Source organism: Carcharodon carcharias, chromosome 1, assembly GCF_017639515.1.
Source record: "Carcharodon carcharias isolate sCarCar2 chromosome 1, sCarCar2.pri, whole genome shotgun sequence".
NCBI classification, from domain to species: domain Eukaryota; kingdom Metazoa; phylum Chordata; class Chondrichthyes; order Lamniformes; family Lamnidae; genus Carcharodon; species Carcharodon carcharias.
In genome coordinates this window covers 172,755,947-172,774,882 of record NC_054467.1, presented here as the reverse complement: position 1 = coordinate 172,774,882, position 18,936 = coordinate 172,755,947, and the positions used below count along the sequence as shown (strand labels likewise).

Sequence of the window (18,936 nt, the reverse complement as noted above, 5' to 3'; positions counted from 1 at the left end):
TACTCCACTGCATAATCAGTCAAAATTAGTTGACTGGTCACAAATCAGGAATCCTGGCATTAATGTTCATTTACTCACTAACTTTACCAGCTGAGCGACCATGGGAGCTCTCTCCTGTTACCTTCTACGAGTGACCTAGATAATTCAGGTCTCACTGAATAAATGAACTAAGCCATTATTGGAGTCTCAAAGAAGACAGGGATCCAAATCAGCTCACATTTTCACTAATTTTCTGAGATTCTGGAAAGCATTAAAATAACACATTTATTTATTTTTAAAAATTGAAAACATTCTTGAAAACTACAGAGCACCAAGTTTAGCATCTACTGTAGGAAACACCTTCAAAATTATTTTGAGATTATTGGGAGAATACTTTGAAAAATAGTTGCTTGATAGTACAGAACTTGAATACTGCCGAAAGAGGAGACATGTTGCTGAAGCACTCATCAGGTCAAACACAAGAATGCCAAATTTCAAACAATCACAACAATTGATACGACAGGAGAAAAGGGTGCTGATTGGTTGGCAAGCAGCTTCTGATTGGCTGAGACATTGCCATGGAGAAAGCAATGGGAGAAAGAAATTGGCTCTCCAAGCTCCCAAGTAATTCAAGAAGGTGCAACGCTTAAATATATTCCTTTTGTTTACAGAGAAGCGGTCCTGCATGTGAATGTATGTCACTTCTAACAAACATAAATGAGCCACAAGCTTGATTGATTATATTAAATTGGTTGTTAGTGCAACTATTAGCACAATCAAGATTGTTCAGCAAGTGTTGCCCAATTGTGAAATCAAACCTAACAAAAGACATTTTCTTTTAGACTTTGCAAGTGCAGGGTGGTTGAGTATGATTACGAGAAACTGAAGGAACATTGCTGTTTGATTCAATCAGCCAATCATTGGGATGTACAGCCTATGTACCTGGCATCACACCAGTAGTGAAAATTATACACAATATTTCTCAATTATGTGAATTGCAGAATGTCTTTTGGACTGGCAGCAGCATCCTGCGAGTGAAAAATACCACTCATGTTGCCACTGCATACCAGCAGCATGAAGTGGCTTGCTTAACCTGTAGTTCAAATTTTTGAGATACTTTGTCTTTCTAGGGTAATTTGAAGTGGACTGGGCACTTTTCAGGTCCGAAAGTGGTAGCCTATGTGAGTTTGTACAATGCACAACAAACGATAATCTATGAGGATAGCCAACCTCACACAGGATACACTATTCCTGCGTCAAGCTTGCAAGGTGACCAAATGTCGAGGGCCATATGTACACTGAAAATTTACTATTTACTTTGAAAAATATAACTTATTGAAAGAGTTAGGATAAAGGCAGTGTTTAACCTGGTCAAGATTTTTGGGAACAAAGGAACAAGAGTAAGCCGCAGAGTTCCTCTTCCAAGACATTATTAGCTATGATGAACAGAAAAAACAATTGATACTGTATACATGGAATTTCAGAAAGCTTGGGAAAATATTCCACGTTGGTAATTTATGGTTAAAGCAAGAAAACAAGGTTCCCGACATTTAAAAAAAAAAGGCTTAAAAATTCAGGCAACCACGTCTCCTGCGACTAAGCTGCTTTAAGCAGTGCGTTGCGGAGCCCTACAAACCAGGAGATCCAAGGTTCAACCCCCAGTCCACACCGAGTAAGTGGATCTCAGGCTGCTGATAGAGCTCTATTAATGATGTCATTCATGTTACAGAAAGGCAAAAAATAGCTTGGGCTGTCATTCCTTATCACCATCATGTGAAACCTGATGCAAATAAATACATTCAAATAAGGACTGAAGGGGGAAAAAAACAGGTAATTACAACTCCATTAACTTAATACTCAGTGGAAAAACCTCTCAGCCCAGGCTACAGGTGCAAATGAACAGCTGGAGGGCATATATAAAACTATAATAACTGCTTCTTAATATGTAAGTGATATGTCACCCTTTACAAACCTACTTGATTTCTTTGCATTTATAGCACCTTTAACATAATAGAACATCCTGCAAGAGCATTATGGGATAAAATTGGACATTGAGCCTCATAAGGAGATAACAAATTGGATGACCAAAGGCTTCATCAAAAAGGTAGGTTTTAAGGTGTAACTAAAGGAAAGAGAGGAAGAGAAGTGGAGAGATATAGGGAGGAAGTTCCAAACCTTGTGTCTACAGCTGCCTAGGCCCTCAGTCAACAGTGGAGCTATTAAAATCAGGAATGTTCAATAGGCCAGAATTTGTAGAGTGCAGAGGTTTAGGGGGTTTTAGGGCTGAAGGAGATTAGAGATAGGGAGGAGCAAGGCCATGAAATGATTTGAAAACAAGGATGAGAATTTTAAAATCAAAGCATTGCTTGACTGGGAAACAATGTAGGTCCTTGAGCAAAATGAGACGAGCGAATGGGACTTGGTGGGAATAAGGTTATGAGCAGCAGAATTTTGAATGATTGCGGAGGGTAGAACGTGGGAAACAGGCCAGGAGTCTTTGAATACTTGAGTTGAAATGTAACAAAGGCAGGGAAGAGGGATTCAGCAACAGATAAACTAAAACAGGGATGAAGTTGGGTGATGTTACAGAGGTGTTAAGCGATCTTGGTGTTGGTGTGGAGGTGTAGCAGGAAGCTTAGGGTCAGATATAACACCAAGGTTATGAACAGTAAGCCAAAAGATGAGGATAAATCGGTAGGTGCAGTTGGATTTGAAAATGGTGTTTGCCAAAGTTGTTAATGTGAGATTATTAGAGAAGGTTAAAACTCAAGAATGGATAGTGAATTGTTTGTATGAACGAGAGTGCTGAGAACTGGAAATGCTCGTCCTAGAGAAAAAATGAATTATTCTGGGATCCCTCATGCTCAGAATATTTATGGATGATATTGAACAAGTATTTGTTAATGACAGAAGACTATGTGGAAAAGTTAGTAGTAGAAAGGTGATCAAGGGAATTTTTCATCTTCATAGCCTGTACGGTAAACTGGCATAGCAGGTCAAAATTCCAGATCTAAAATTGACAGGCGCTCCACTCCATCTATTTAGCACCCATGGGTGAAGGTGAGAATTACCCTCTTATCTTCAGACAGACTTGCACCAATTATGGAGAAGGATTGAAATACAGCAAATTATTCTTGTGCAAATAAATGGAGGGAAATTTATATAGGATCAAGGTTACATTAGTTGGTACATTTAGCCACTGAACAATTAGGTCAGTCTAAACACTGTTGGCGTAATAATCTAATTGCGCATCAACTTTATAATGCTGCTACTCGTACCAGAGCTGACCGTAGAGGCAGTGCTGGAAGGTAAATGAGACAATATTGATGTTTCGGCTGGTGCCTCAAGAGGTGTTTTTCATGAGCATTTCAAAGGCTCATGCTTACCCCCATAGTGGCAGTTTCATAACAGTTGCCTTGTATTAGAGAAGATCAGGCAGGAGGTTAACATCTTTTCAGCAAAACACTGTCTCATTCTAAAACTCATACAGATTTGCAATGAATAGCCGAATAGCACAGACTAGCAGAGGAGCCTGAAGAACATAACAAATAGGAGCAGCAGTAGGCCACACAGCCCCTCGTGTACTGCCATTCAGTAAGAACATGGCTATTCTTCTACTTCAACTCCACTTTCCCAGCCTATTTCCACATCCCTTGATTCCTTTTGTGTCCAAGAATCTTTCAACTTCAGTAATCAATATACTCAATGACTATTAAATCGTCTCCCAATTAAGTTCTCTTGGTATCCTGGCCAACACTTAGCAATTAACCAATAACTTCAAAAGTACACAAACACAAAAAATACTGGAAAAACTCAGTGGGTCTGACAGCATGTGTGGAGTGAAAGACAGAGCTAATGTTTCGAGTTCATATGACTCTTCTTTAGAGCCGAAGAGTAGAAATGTGGTAAAATATATGTTATATATATGTTTAAGGGGGGGCGTAACAGGTGAAGCTGGATAGAATGCCAGCAATAGGTGGAGGCAAAGGGGAGATTGCGAAAGGTGTCATAAACAAAAGGTCAAAGGGTTGTTAATGGTGGTGTGGTTAAAGGAGGTGCTAATGGTGACATTAAGAGTGGAAAGCAGAATGTGATAATGGCAGGATCAGGGTAAGCACTATGGAAAGTGACGGATGGCCCTAGTGGGGGTGGGTGGGGTGGGGGGAGCCGACGGTGGTGGGAAAATAAGATCGAAAACGCTAAAGCTGGGGATAAAACAATGAATAAAATAGAAATAATCTTTTTTTAAATAATGAAAATAAGTAGGAAATAAAAATTTAAAAATAAAAATGAATAAGGAAAAAGGGGGTGGGGATCAGAAAGGGGTGGGGATGGAGGAGTGTGTTCATGATCTGAAGTTGTTGAACTCAATGTTTAAGTCCGGTAGGCTGTAAAGTGCCTAATTGGAAGATAAGGTGCTGTTCCTCCAGTCTGCGTTGAGCTTCACTGGAACAATGCAGCAGGCCAAGGATGTACAAGTGGGTATGAGAGCAGGATGGTGGGTATGAGAGCAGGATGGTGTGCTGAAATGGCAAGCGACAGGAAGGTCTGGGTCATGCTTGCGGACCGACCGGAGGTGTTGAATGCGTAGGCTGCTGGGTGAAAAGTGAGGATAAGGGGGACCCTATCATGGTTCTGGGAGGGAGAGGAAGGTGTGAGGCCAGAGGCGCGGGAGATGGGTCAGACACAGTTGCGGGCCCTGTCAACCACAATGGGATGGAAACCTCGGTTAAGGAAGAAAGAAGACCTGTCAGAGGAACTGTTTTGGAAGGTGGCATCATCAGAGCAGATGCGACGGAGGCGGAGGAACTGAAGGAATTGGATGGAATCCTTACAGGAAGATGTGGGTATGAGAGCAGGATGGTGGGTCTGAGAGGAGGACGGTGTGCTGAAATGGCAAGCGACAGGAAGGTCTGGGTCATGCTTGCGGACAGACCAGAGGTGTTCCACAAAGTGATCACCCAGTCTGCATTTGGTCTCTCCAATGTAGAGGAAGAGACACCTCTGTGTGAGGAGCTGTAGCCGAGGTAGCTTTGGGAACCGGCAGGCTTGTAATGAATATTGGTGGACAGTCTATCACCAGAAATAGAGACAGAGAGGTCAAGGAAGGGAAGGGGAGTTTCGGAGATGGACCATTTGAAAGTGAAGGTGAGATGGAAATTGGAAGCAAAATTGATACATTTTCCCAGGCCCAGACGAGAACATGAAGCGGCACCGAAACAGTCACTGATGTACCAAATAAAGAGTTGTGGGAAGGGGCCTAAGTAGGACTGGAAAAAGTCCACATACCCCATAAAGAGACAGGCATAACTGGGGCCCATGCGGGTCTGAGGGTCACTGTTTCTTCCTTGAACAGTGGCCCGAACAATCTCCATCCGCCACCACTCTCCTCCGTCTGGCTGAATTTGTTCTCTCACTGAACAATTTCTTCTTAAACTCGTCTCACTTCCTTCAAATAAAAGGTATGGCTATGGGTACCCGCATGGGCCTCAGTTATGCCTGTCTCTTTATGGCATATGTGGAACATTCCTTGTTTCAGTCCTACTCAGGCCCCCTCCCAAAACTCTTTATTCGGTACATCGGTGTCACTTCATGCTCTCGTCTGGGCCTGGAAGTATGCATCAAATTTGCTTCCAATTTCTATCCCTCCATCACTTTCAAATGGTCCATCCCCGCAACTTCCCTTCCTTGACCTCTCTGTCTCAATTTCTGGCGATAGACTTTCCACCAATATTCATTACAAGCCCGCTGACTCCCAAAGCTACCTTGACTACAGCTCCTCACACTCTGGGATGGAGTCCTTACAGGAGGCATTCTCTCAGTTCCTTCGCCTCCGTCGCATCTGTTCCGTTGATGCCACTTTCCAAAACAGTGCTTCTGACATGTCTTCCTTCTTCCTTAACCGAGGTTTCCCACCCATGGTGGTTGACAGGGCCCTCAACTGTGTCTAACCCATCTCCCGTGCCTCTGGCCTCACACCTTCCTCTACCTCCCAGAACCATGATAGGAACCCCTTGTCCTCACTTTTCACCCCACCAGCCTACGCATTCAAAGGATCATTCTCCACCAACAATGCCACCACCAAACACATCTTCCCTTCACCCCCCACCAACGTCAGCATTCTGCAGGGACCATTTCCTCTGGGACACCCTGGTCCACTCCTTCATCACCCCCAACACCTCAACCCCCTCCAACGGCACCTTCCCATGCAGTTGCAGATTATATTATTTTTTAAATTTCTAATAGTTTGAGTAGATTCTACACAAATAGAAACATGGCTTTCAGCCATAGGGCTCAATTTATACCTCCCATGTTCCAGTGAAGCTCAATGCAAACTGGAGGAACAGCGCCTCATCTTCCAATTCGGCTCTTTACAGCCTGTGGACTTAACATTGAGTTCAACAACTTTAGACCATGAACTCTCTCCTCCATCCCCATCCCTTTCTGATCCCCTCCCTTTTTTCTTATTCATTTTTATTTTTACATTTTTATTTCTTTATTAAATAATTTTTTCCTACTTATTTTCATTATTATTTTTAAAATTTATTTCCATTTTATTCATTGTTTTATCCCCAGCTTTTAGCCTTTTCCATCTTTTTTCCCACCACCGTCCCATCCCTCCACCCCACCCCCACTCGGGCCATCTGTCACTTTCCAGAGTGCTTACCCTGGTCCGGCCATTGTTACATTCTGCTTTCCACTCTCAATGTCACCATTAACACCTCTTTTAGCCAGAACCACCACTATTAACAACCCTTTGACCTTTTGTTTATGACACCTTTCACAATCTCTTTGCCACCAACTATCGCTGGCCTTCTATCCAGCTTCACCTGTTCCACATTCCCCACCCCATTAAACAGTATATATTTCACATTTCTACTTCCCTTCAGTTCTGAAGAAGTCTTACCAACCCAAAACATTAACTCTGTCTTTCTCGCCACACATGCTGTCAGACCTGCTGAGTTTTTGCAGCATTTTTTGTTTTTGTTTTAGATTTCCAGCATCCGCAGTATTTTGTTTTTACACTTCAAAACTACTTCATTGGCTGTGAAAAGCTTTAGGACAGCCAGAAGTCATGAAAGATACAAAATAAATGCAAGTTCTTTCTCTTTCTAGGAAGGTCCCAGGTGTAATTCTTAGGTTGTGGTGAGTTAACCAATGTCAGCCAAAATGGTGGAAGGTTGATGACTGTTGCCACAAATGGCCAGAGCTCCTCCGCCTAATTCTCAATAAGCAAACAGTGCATCATTGTGAATATTAGTTGAGGACAGGATGGCGTTTGGCTCTGACGCCTTCACAATGAAAATGTTGGCTTACATTCATCATCAAGAAGCAAGTAGGCAAGATATCAGAAGGTGCTTGACATATGTGAGACATAAGGAAGGCTAATTTTGACTTTGTGCAATAGTGAAAAACAAGTGATAGTTATTGGGAAGCCCATTTTACATCTCTCCCAATTCTTATTTTCACTGGCTTCGATGAAGCTAAAAATTGGAAGAGATGTATAGGCTAATTCCCTATCACTCATTTTACATTACTGCACACTTAAAATTACATCTTATATCTTCAGGAGACAAGGCGATGGAGGAACTTGCCAGAGGAAGTTGGTAAGAAAGTACGAATTCATGGCATTTGAGAACGTATTTGCGATGCCGTTAAGGAATTTCCAATTACAGATCAGTCAATTTAACTTCAGTGGTGGGGAAGCTTCTAGAAACAATCATTGAGGATAGAATTAGTTGTTACATAGAAAAATATGGGTCGATTAGGAAGAGCCAGCATGGGTTTCTAAAGGGGAAATCGCATTTAACTAACTTGCTGGAGTTTTTTGAAGTGGTAACAGAGAGGGTTGATAAAGTTAATGCTGTTGATGTGGTGCACAAGGACTTTCAAAAGGCACTTGATACAATGCCACACAACAGACCTGAGAGAAAAGTTACAGCTCATGGAATAAAAGGGACAGTAGCAACGTGGATACAAAATTGACTGAGTAATAGGAAACATAGGATAATGGTAGATGGATATTTTTCAGGCTGGAGGAAGGTTTGTAGTGGAACTCCGTCCGGGGTTGGTATTGGGACCCTTGCTTTTCCTGATATATATTAAATGATCCAGAACTTGGTGTGCAGTGGACAATTTCAAAGTTTGTGGATGATATGAAATACGGGAGTATTGTAAACTGAGAGGAGGACAGTACATTACTTCAAAAGGACATAGACAAGTTGGTGGAGTGGGCAGATAGCTGGCAGATGAAGTTCAATGCAGAGAAGTGTGAGGTGATGCAATTGGGTAGGAAGAATAGGGAGAGACAATATAAAATACGGGGTACAATTCTTAAGGGGATGCAGAAACAGAGGGTGTATATGTGTATAGATCATTGAAGATGGCAGGACAGGAGGAAAGAGCAGTTAATAAAGCATACAGTATCCTGGGCTTGATTAATAGGGGCATTGAGTACAATAGGAGAGAGGCTATGCTGAGCTTATACAAGACACTAGTTAGACCTCATCTAGAGTACTGCGTACAGTTCTGGGTGCCACACTATAGGAAAGATGTGAACGCATTGGAGAGTGAAGAAGAGGTTTACAAGAATGGTTCCAGGGATGAGAAACTTCAGTTATGATGATAGATTGGAGAGGCTGTGGCTGTTCTCCTTGGAGAGAAGGCTAAGAGGAGATTTGATAAAGGTGTTCAAAATCATGAGGGGGACTGGATAGAGGAGATAGGGAGATGTTCCTGCTCATAAAAAGATAGAGAATGAGAGGTTACAGATTTAAAGTGATTTGCAAAAGAAACAAATGTGATGTGAGAAAGAACTTTTTCACACAGCGAGTGGTTTGAGTCTGGAATGCACTGCCTAGAAGAGTGGCGGACGCAAGCTCAATCAAGGCATTGAAGGGGGCATTAGATGATTATTTAAATAGAAACAATGTGCAAGGTTATAGGGAAAAGGCAGGAGAATGGCACAAAGTCATAATGCTTATTTGGAGAGCTAGTGCAGGCATGATGGGCTGAAAGGCCTCCTTCAGCACACTAACAATCCTGTAATTCTGTGAAAATACCAGAGATGCATTTGTACACTGGATCAAAAATAGATGTTTAATTAAAAATAGACAAACTACCTCGCTGTTACCAGGATGTGTTCATGGCGTGGTGACCATTTCACTGACAATACCTCTTCTCTGTGGCCTATGGTTGGGGGAGGGGGGGGGGGTGGTGGGGGAAAGTTTAAAAAAAAATTAGGAAGTATGCATGGGTGATTAATGTATAGACATTTATTAAGAGTAGGCACCTAGTAAATAAATAAGGCATTGGGTCTAGCCATTTAATTGAGAACTAGTGATTTTTTGATATTTCACCAATTTTACCATCAGCCACTTTTACAATTTTAACATATAACAGAATGTCAGTGGAGTATCTTTACTTAAACTTTATATTATTTTTAAAAATTCTAATAGCTTGAGTAGATTCTACATAAATAGAAACATGGCTTTCAACCATAGGGCTCAATTTATACTGCCTCCCATTAGGTTTTGATTTTTGTTGCATTTAAAGCTGGTAATATGTTTACTTTTCAGGCTATGACATTAAGCATTTTACATCTGTTCCCTTACAGAAACCAGATTTTATAAAGGGTAGTGTTTCAATTTTCAATGCTACTACTTAACAACAGATGCATACACTAAAATAGTTCTGCCCCGAGGTAAATAATATATAATTGCAAGTATTTAGCATAATAGTTACCCTTACTTATGGGCTTTTGTTGTTCTTGGCATGTCTTGCAGACATTTTGCATTATTTAAACACATTGACACCACACATACTGTTCCATTGCCAACGGTTGTAGCTTTCATTCGCTCTAAAGTAGCTTTGTAAAGTAGCTTTGTAAAGTAGCTTTGTAAAGTAGCTTTGTAAAGTAGCTTTGTAAAGTAGCTTTGTAAAGTAGCTTTGTAAAGTAGCTTTGTAAAGTAGCTTTGTAAAGTAGCTTTGTAAAGTAGCTTTGTTTTAGCACTGTTTAGTCTTCCTATGCACACTTACCCTGCAGAATGTGGGTGCAGGATCCAGACTTAAGATCACAAAGCTGTACTTTAGGATTCTTGGTACCAACTGAAACAAAGACAACATTGAGCTGTTTCTTTAAAAGAAAATAATCACATTTTTACTAATGTTACATACTATACCAAGGCCAAATGTCTACTAGTAGTCAGACACATTTAAACTGTTTTAAAACACTTTAAATTTTTGAATTTCTTCCTTAGCATAAAAGCAACTTTTTTATTCTGTTATACATCTCCAAACAGATAGAGCTTTCAATTATATAGACTCGGTAGTAAAATGCATGAAAACACCTCCTTTACACTTGAAGCTTCTGTTTGAACGATTCGTACTTGTTCATGGTTTGAAGGGCACCAGCAACCTTCAGTCCTTCGCCCAACTAGCCTGCCCTTACTCACCAGTCTGGAACATAAGTGTTAGAGGTTGGTGCCCTTCCTACGCCTACACACAAACTGTCAGAAACACCAGTGATGTGGAATGGAACCAATCTTTTTTCTCTTAATCAGCCTGGGGACATCAGGCCAATTAAATGCTGTTATCAGCACCTGGCTGAGATAGACTAACTCAACTGAAACTGATGAATCAAACCTGGAATCGTCTTCATCTTAAGGAAATGTTTCACACGAGGATGCACGTTTAGGAACATGGTTACATTAATTTGTGCCACAACACTAGGGAGAGCACTTCCTTCACGTGCACAGATGCAGCATCAGTGTCAGACTGTGCAAAATAAGAGAATCTTTTAAGTGCAGCTCTGCTTTCTGTTGCTGAATTATGCAATTTTTTTTGCAAGCTGGTGTCTTACAACTGTTTCCTTTATAACAAAATCAGTTAGTTAATGGAAAAAATTACAACTAGACAGCAACAGTTAAATGTCAAATGTGATTGCATTACAGTCAATGTTACTTAAAGCCTTGCCCATATGTTGGAGATATGATTGTCTCTATTACTCACTCAATTAAGCCCAAAAGGTCATCATCCTTTGTTGCCTGTTAAGCAATAAATCAGTCTTCTATTAACTCTAGAAATCACTACCCCCCCATCCTCCCCATCTTATCAGTAGACATATTATCACAATGCCACAACACTCAAGAAGCTTGACACCATCCAGGACAAAGCAGCCAGCTTGATTGGCACCACATCCACAAACATTTACTCCCTCCACCACCAACACACAGCAGCAGCAGTGCATACCATCTACGAGGTACACTGCAGGAATTCAACAAGGCTCCTTCGACAGCATCTTCCAAACCCACGACCGCCACCATCTAGAAGGACAAGGGCAGCAGACACATGGGAACACCACCACCTGGAAGTTCCCCTCAAAGTCACTCACTGTCCTGACTTGAAAATATATCACCTTTCCTTCACTGTCACTGGGTCAAAACCCTGGAACTCCCTAACAGTGCTGTGGGTGTACCTACACCACATGGACTGCAGCAGTTCAAGAAGGCAGCTCACCAGCACCTTCTCAAGGGTAACTAAGGATAGGCAATAAATGCTGGCCCAGCCAGTGAAGCCCACATGTCGTGAATGAATTAAAAAGAAAATCAATTTCTGGCAAGTTAAATCTTCAATTACTATAGTTGGTCCCTTATCAGTTGTTTCCTTATCTATTCCAGATCAAGGCTTTCACTGTAGTTTGGGGGTTTATGGCATTTCCACAATAAGTGAGCCATTACTGGAAAGTTTTTACATAATGGTTTGACATTGTGCACCGACCACCTACAGCAACCAACATTTTATTATACTAACCAGCTATCAGGCAGTGCTTGGTTGCAACTGGTGACATATGATGACAATAGACTGTTCCTTCGAAGCTGAACACTTCAGCAGGCTGCAAAATAAATGAATTAATCTTTCATTAAATTCTTAATCCATTCAGTAAAAATATTGGAAAAGACTGTGCATAAATATATTACATTTGCATTATAAGTAATGCAAGATTGCGGTCAGTGTTAAAGAAAATTTAGAAGAATGTTGCAATTTAACTTCATGATCTTAAAAGTCATTACCAAGCACCATTTGTATAGAAACACCATTTATGCTGCTATCTACAATATAGTCTCAGTATAACTTTAAATTTTAAGTGCTTTTTGAAACACAACATTGTGTTCAGCTCTTATAACTCAGTGTTGAACAGGCACTAAAGTACAGAACTCCCTTTATCAAAACTCAAGTTCTATAAAAGAGATTTATACAGTACTCAATTCACCATTAGATTTGAAGTTTAATTTTATTTATTATTTGATCAATCTTAAATGTGTAAAGTTGGAGACAAGGCAGTGAAGCAACCAACTGGAATCGAACTACATGGATTCGTTACAATATGACTTATCAGCTATAAAGACAGAGGCCTAGAATTACATGTTATCTATCTAATTTGTCAAGGAATGGCGTGGGGCTAGAAAACCAAACTGCTTGTTTGTTTTGTACTCAGTACAATTTCTACATTTTCCCCCATTCCTCTCTTTCATCATCCAATATGCAGAAGGTTCCAGCAGGAGTCACGTGGTAGCAGTGAAAAATTAGATTGAGCTCATTCTTCTCTTTCCTCGAACAATTATAGCACCACAGCTACCACCACCACCCTGAGACTAACTAGCACAGAACATAGGTCTTACTGATCTTCACAATTCAGTACCATATCAGGCAGGATATTTACTCACTAACCCACTGAAGGGGCTTTGCTTGCAAATTTCTGTGTGTAAAATACATAAAGGACAAAAATTCCATTCCTTTCATGTATTGAAGATCACCCTTCTGAATTGTTTTTCCAAGAATCGCCCTTCCTCATTGACTCTATGATACGTAAGCTTGAGATTTACAACGAAATAAAAATTACCCAAAACTCCCATTCCCGATCACTATCCAATGACCTTGCTAGGTTCCTTGTGTGTTGACACTGGAAGTGGACAAGGTCAGGATCAGCAGTGATACCTTTCAAAGTCAAATAGTCTCCCTTATTATTCCTGCATGACCCCAATAAGATATTGAGGTGTTGGCAACCATCGAACCATACAACAGTATGGGTTAGTGGCTTTAGGAGAGAAAGGGTGAAAGATAAAAATATGTTTAATCTGTGTCCTTATATTATTTATAATCAAACAAATAGAAAATGTAGGCAGCTTTTTGAAAACATTTCTATATGCAAACATAAAGGCAATAGTCATGTACTTCCATTACGAGAATTATTTGTACTTACTAGTAGTCTGTTTGTGTCCCATATTTTCAAAGTTTTATCAAACGAGCTTGATGTAAACATGCCAGTGTCACAAGGATACCACTGAACAGTCTCCACACTATATTTGTGAACGTGGCCATGGGACCTTTAAAAACATTATAAACGTATAATATTTTAAGTCAGCAGTTATGTTTTAAATGATAAGCACAGTAGTATTCGATTGCTGAAAAACAACATTTTGTTGAAACTTTTTGTCTTGCACTCATCAGGACAATCGCAAGAATACCAATGTCAGGGGGAGTAACAACTTTACACTGTATGAGAAGAGAGTGCCAATTGGTTGGCAAGTGGATTCTGATTTGTAGATGGGTTGCCATGGAGAATGCATTAGTTAATGGTGACTGACATTCAACTGCCAAGCATCATTTGAAATTTAAACCAGGCAGCTTGATTCTGATTGGTCAAGACATTGCCCCGTGGAAAGAACCAGCGAATAGTTATCACTTATTTTGTTTAGCTGAAACAGACACAATGTGTGTAAATGTTCTGTTTGCAAAGAACAGGTCCCTGTGTATTAGTATTGTAGCTTCCAGTACAAGCAAATGCACCACACTGCAAGCCCGACTGAATCTTAAATTGGTTGTCAGCATAATTTTTTTCTCATATAGTATAAAGTTGTTGCTTCCTCTGACATGGGTATTCTTGTGATTGTCCTGATGAGTGCAAGATGAAAAGATTTGACAAAATGTTTTTTTCTTCAGAAATATAGTAGTATTAACAAAATGGTGAATTAGATTTTTCTTACCTGCCCACTGTACAGATGGCCTTGCAGGTATACTGCAGTCTTTTAGTGGCATTCTCCAAATCATATATTGCAATTACGCCATCTGATCCACCGGACAACATGCTAATTGAAGGGTAAATAGGAGTAATGAGAACAATCAATTGCAATGTACCTGTTCGACAATTGGACAAAAGTTAAAATCCACAATGCAAATATTCAATAAAATTATATCATAAGATGATTACAGCATGGAAGGTGGCCATTCAGACTATCAGGTCTGTGCCCGGTCTCTGCAAGAGCAACTCAACTAGTGCTACACTACTGCCTTTTCCCTGTGGCCCAATGGCACAACATACTTCATGCCAAATAATGACTTTTAATCCACTGGTTGGAAAATTGAACTGAACTTTTGAGAACAGAGACTTTTTTAAAACCAGAGACTAAAATACGACTTGAGCTTACATCAGAGATGGTTACCTAATTTGCATCACTGTACTCTCCACATTGCAACCACTGAGATGGAGACACCGCATCTGCAAAAACCCATCAAGGACAATGGCCTAAGGAGAATATGAGTGAGCCACATATCGTGTCTTCATTAGCAAGACATCAAGGCCCTGGGATATTCAGTAGAGGGTTAGCAAACATTAATTCATCTAGCTACAATGGGAATATGCTAAAACCAATCACTTGAACAATGGGGCACTGGCTGAGAGAGAGGATTCTCAGACATGAACTGATCAAGTTACAAGGGGAAAGACACTAGTCACAACCATGTTTGAATTACTGGGTGATGTATGTGATAGGCCCACCTTGTGCATGTGTTTGAACTTCTGCTTTCTCAGAAGTAAGAGGCCAAGCTGAGATGCTGATGAGAGAAGACCCGAGTGGGGTACCTCCTTTCTTCGAACCCTATTTGCTGACTGACCAACCTGAGAGGCCCCTGCTGCAGACAGAGATTTCTTAAAAGAATTAAACCCAGCACAAATACGCCAGGTGAACAGCCAAATCAGCTGCCTGCTGTCTACTGTCTACTGAAGGAAAGTCACAAGACAACTGAATTCAACCTGATGCCAGTCGAGTCATCGAACTACAGAATGTATAATAAAAACAGGAAATGCTGGAAAAACTCAGGTCTGACAGCATCTATGGAGAGAGAAAAAGAGTTAATGTTTCGAGTCCATGTGACTCTTCTTCAGAGCTCTGAAGAATTTTTCCAGCATTTAATGTTTTTATTTCAGATTTCTAGCATCTGCAGTACTTTGCTTTTATTACAGAACGTATATCCCTTTTATTTATCCGACAAATCGATCCTTCTCCACTCTGTAGTCTATTGAAGTGCATGTGTGAACTTCAAGGGTGTGTATATGCACGCGCACGCATTTTACTTAGATTACATTGTTAAAAGTATAATAAAGCCAACCTCTTTCTTTGTTAAACTCAAGAAAACTTGTCTGATTGGTTCTTTTATGATCACAGTGCGTAAACAATTAAACAGTCACTGATGTGGCAAGTATGTTCTTTTCGAAACCTGTTGTAGTTAAAGGAGGAGACGGAAAAGAGGGGAGCCAATCGACTCCTCCTCACCCGATTGTACCACCAGCAATTTTTTTCTCTTCAGATAATTATCCAATTCCCTTTTGAAAACCATGACTGAATCTGTCTCCACGCTCTCAGGCGCTGCATTCCAAATCCTAACCATGTGCTGCGTATGAAAGTTTTTCCTCATGTCGCCACTGATTTTTTTTGCCAATCACCTGTTATGAGATCCAACCTACCCTCTTGTGGAAAGGAGGTTGGGAACTCCAGGTCCCGACAAGCCTTGGGAATTCCGCGCTTGCACAGACCGGGAACAAGCAGCGCAAGTGCAGTACAGCATTTGAAGCTGTTCAGGCTGAGGACAGGGGCCTGGTGCACCAGCACAAAAGGAAAATGGTGCAAAAACCCCAATATGATTGGGAGCTGAGTGCCATAATCAGGGTCAAAGATAAGTCCTCAGCAGGAGACAGGGAGAGGTCCCCAAGCAAGAGCCTCAGACAGGGAAGCCGCAAAGGGGACAGGGAGGGGTCCCAATAAAGAAGAAAGAGGAGCAGAGAAAGAAGCTCCAAGCAGAAAAAGAGCTGTGGTTGGTAGAACTTTTAAGAGCAGAGGGCTCAGGAGAAGGCCTGGCGGCCGAAGCGGGCTCAGGAGAAGGCCTGGCGGCCGAAGAGGGCTCAGGAGAAGGCCTGGCGGCCGAAGAGGGCTCAGGAGAAGGCCTGGCGGCCGAAGAGGGCTCAGGAGAAGGCCTGGCGGCCGAAGAGGGCTCAGGAGAAGGCCTGGCGGCCGAAGAGGGCTCAGGAGAAGGCCTGGCATTTGAAGATGACTCAGAAGCCTCTTTGGACTAGTGGCTGCACCAAGCAGAACATTAAAGAGAAGTTGTGGTTGTGAGTTGGTGCTCGAGTGCATACTGGGAAATCCAGGGGAACAGAATCTCGGGAGATGAGACTGAAACCCTGTGATGTGCACCGTCATTGAGGCGACATTTTGGAGAATTCCAAGGCAAGATCTTTGAAGGTTGAAGATTGGAATTCCTCATGAGAGAGACAGGGCTTCAATGAGATTGGCTGACTCACAGAATTTACTCATGTCTGGGTGAGTTATTGAGAAATCCATGAATTCTGTCTTGGTCACGCCATTTATTGTGTAGTCTGGTGTGTTTGACCACAGTTTGTCTGTTAATTCAACTGTACCTCATATTAACCCTGAATGTTGAGTATAAGATAGATATTGCTATCTAAGCTTTTTATCTTGCACTCATCAGGATAGAAATTATCAAATTATAATGGGGGAGTACAAGTTCTGTACTATGAAATGCCTGTTTATATACCTTCAATGGATGTTGTAAATTGTTTTAGCTTTCTGACCTTGTACAGTAAAGTTTATTTTTGGTTATTCAAAGATAGTGGAATCTTGTAGCTTCATTCGTTTTTTTATTCGTTCACGAGATGTGGGCATCACCGGCTGGGCCAGCATTTATTGCCCATCCCTAATTGCCCTTGAGGAGGTTGTGGTGAGCTGCCTTCTTGAACCACTGCAGTCCATGTGGTGTAGGAACAACCACCGTGCTGTTAGGGAGTTCCAGGATTTTGACCCAGCAGCAGTGAAGGAACGGCAACATAGTTCCCAGTCAGGATGGTGTGTCTTGGAGGGGAACTTGCAGGTGATGTTCCCATGCATCTGCTGCCCTTGTCCTTCTACGTGGTACAGGTTGTGGATTTGGAAGGTGCTGTTGGAGGAGCCTTGGTGAGTTGCTGCAGTGCATCGTGTAGACACTGCTGCTACAATGCATTGGTGGTGGAGGGAGTAAATGCTTACTATGGTGGATGAAATGCCAATCAAGTGGGCTGCTTTGTCCTGAATGGTGTCAAGCTTCTTGAGTGTAGTTGGAGCTGCACTCATCTAGATAAGTGGAGAGTATTCCATCACACTCCTGACTTGTGCCTTGTAGGTGGTGGACAGGCTTTGAGAAGTCAGGTGGTGAGTTACCCTCTGCAGAATTCCTAGCCTCTGAACTGCTCTTGTAGCCATTGCATTTATATGGCTAGTTCAGTTCAGTTTCTGGTCAATGGTAACCCCAGGATGTTGATAGAAAGAGTCTTGAATCTCAAACTTTGTCTACTTTAAACAAAAGTTATTGGTCCCTAATCAGATCATACCTAACATTTGGGGATCTAGTCCAGGATCATAACGCACCTTAAATCGATTTCCTCTCATTCTTGACCCTTCTGCAAACGGTAACGGTTTCTCCCCATCTACTCTTTCCGGACGCCTCTATCAAATCTCCTTTCAATCTTAGCTCTGAAGAAGAGTCATATGGACTTGAGACGTTAACTGTGTTTCTCTCTTTACAAATGCTGCCAGATCTGCTCAGTTTTTCCAGCATTTTCTGTTTTTATTTCAGAATTTCAGCATCCGCAGTAATTTGCCTTTACTTTATAGGGAGTTAACCTAAACATTTTTATTTAACTTTAAATATCTATATATCTCAGAATTTAATTTACTGAAAAATTCAGAACCCTTTAGTGTTACAATCCCTTGCTACTTAATTTTAAACTTTATTCCCTAGATCTGATTAATTAATGACTAACTTCTGATGATGGCACCAGGAACACGCGTAGATCTGCACTTGTCTCCCAAGTCTCTTTGGGCCTCCTCTGATTCTAGCTTTTCACCATTTAGAAAGCAATCCGATCTATCCTTTAGGTCCAATTTGGATGACTTAATTACTAAAACTGAAATCTATTTGCCAGAGTTCTTACATTGAAATTCAATCGTCACAGATCATAACCATTGCTCCCATTCTTTTTCAGATGGCAGCTATTGATAATGATTCTGCAATTGCCACTTAAAATGCCTCTCAGCCCATCGCTTGTTCCGCCACCTGTCCCATCACTATTTATTTTTGTCTTGCACCATAACACACTGGTAACTTAATTGCTATTGCCTTCACAGATTTTCCCTTTTTTTCTCAACTAGCCCTCCTTTTCCTGTCTCTGTACTTGCTGAAAATCTATTATATTGTCAAATGATGAAAGGTCTCCTCCAGCATCACCTCCAAAGACAAGTGCAAGGAGCTCTACTTTGTATCACAATGATTGAGACTATCTGTTCAGCTGCTTCTGCTGCTTTCATCCTTTCCCCCAATCTATGGGCCAAACTTCTCCTAAGGGCCTGGTTTCCTAAACTCACATCTAGTTTTTCTCCCATCTCCCCTCATGCCCTCTTCCCCCTCTCATGACCTCTGCTCATCTAGTTTGAGAGACTCTCCTGCTCCCCTGGCCCTATTCCCACCAAACTGTTGGCCACTCAACTTCCACTCCTGGCTCCCATGTTAGCTGATGTTAACAGCTCCCACTCCTAAGGCAGTGTTCCCCACCCTCTTCCATCATCATCC

General features: G+C 41.4%; 1 protein-coding gene across 3 annotated transcripts in view; it reads right to left on the bottom strand.

Annotated features, from left to right (window-relative positions):
* Positions 1-18,936, bottom strand: part of ercc8 (excision repair cross-complementation group 8) — a 65,911-nt gene that overhangs the window by 24,251 nt on the left and 22,724 nt on the right. For all 3 annotated transcript variants that reach the window (XM_041195844.1, XM_041195827.1, XM_041195834.1), the window contains 5 exons: positions 14,025-14,126; positions 13,241-13,364; positions 11,791-11,872; positions 10,018-10,086; positions 9,102-9,168 (listed from right to left, as the gene is read on the bottom strand). In XM_041195844.1, coding sequence (XP_041051778.1) covers positions 9,102-9,168; positions 10,018-10,086; positions 11,791-11,872; positions 13,241-13,364; positions 14,025-14,125 — 443 coding nt within the window. In that variant the 5' untranslated portion in view covers position 14,126. The remainder of the gene's footprint in view (positions 1-9,101; positions 9,169-10,017; positions 10,087-11,790; positions 11,873-13,240; positions 13,365-14,024; positions 14,127-18,936) is intronic.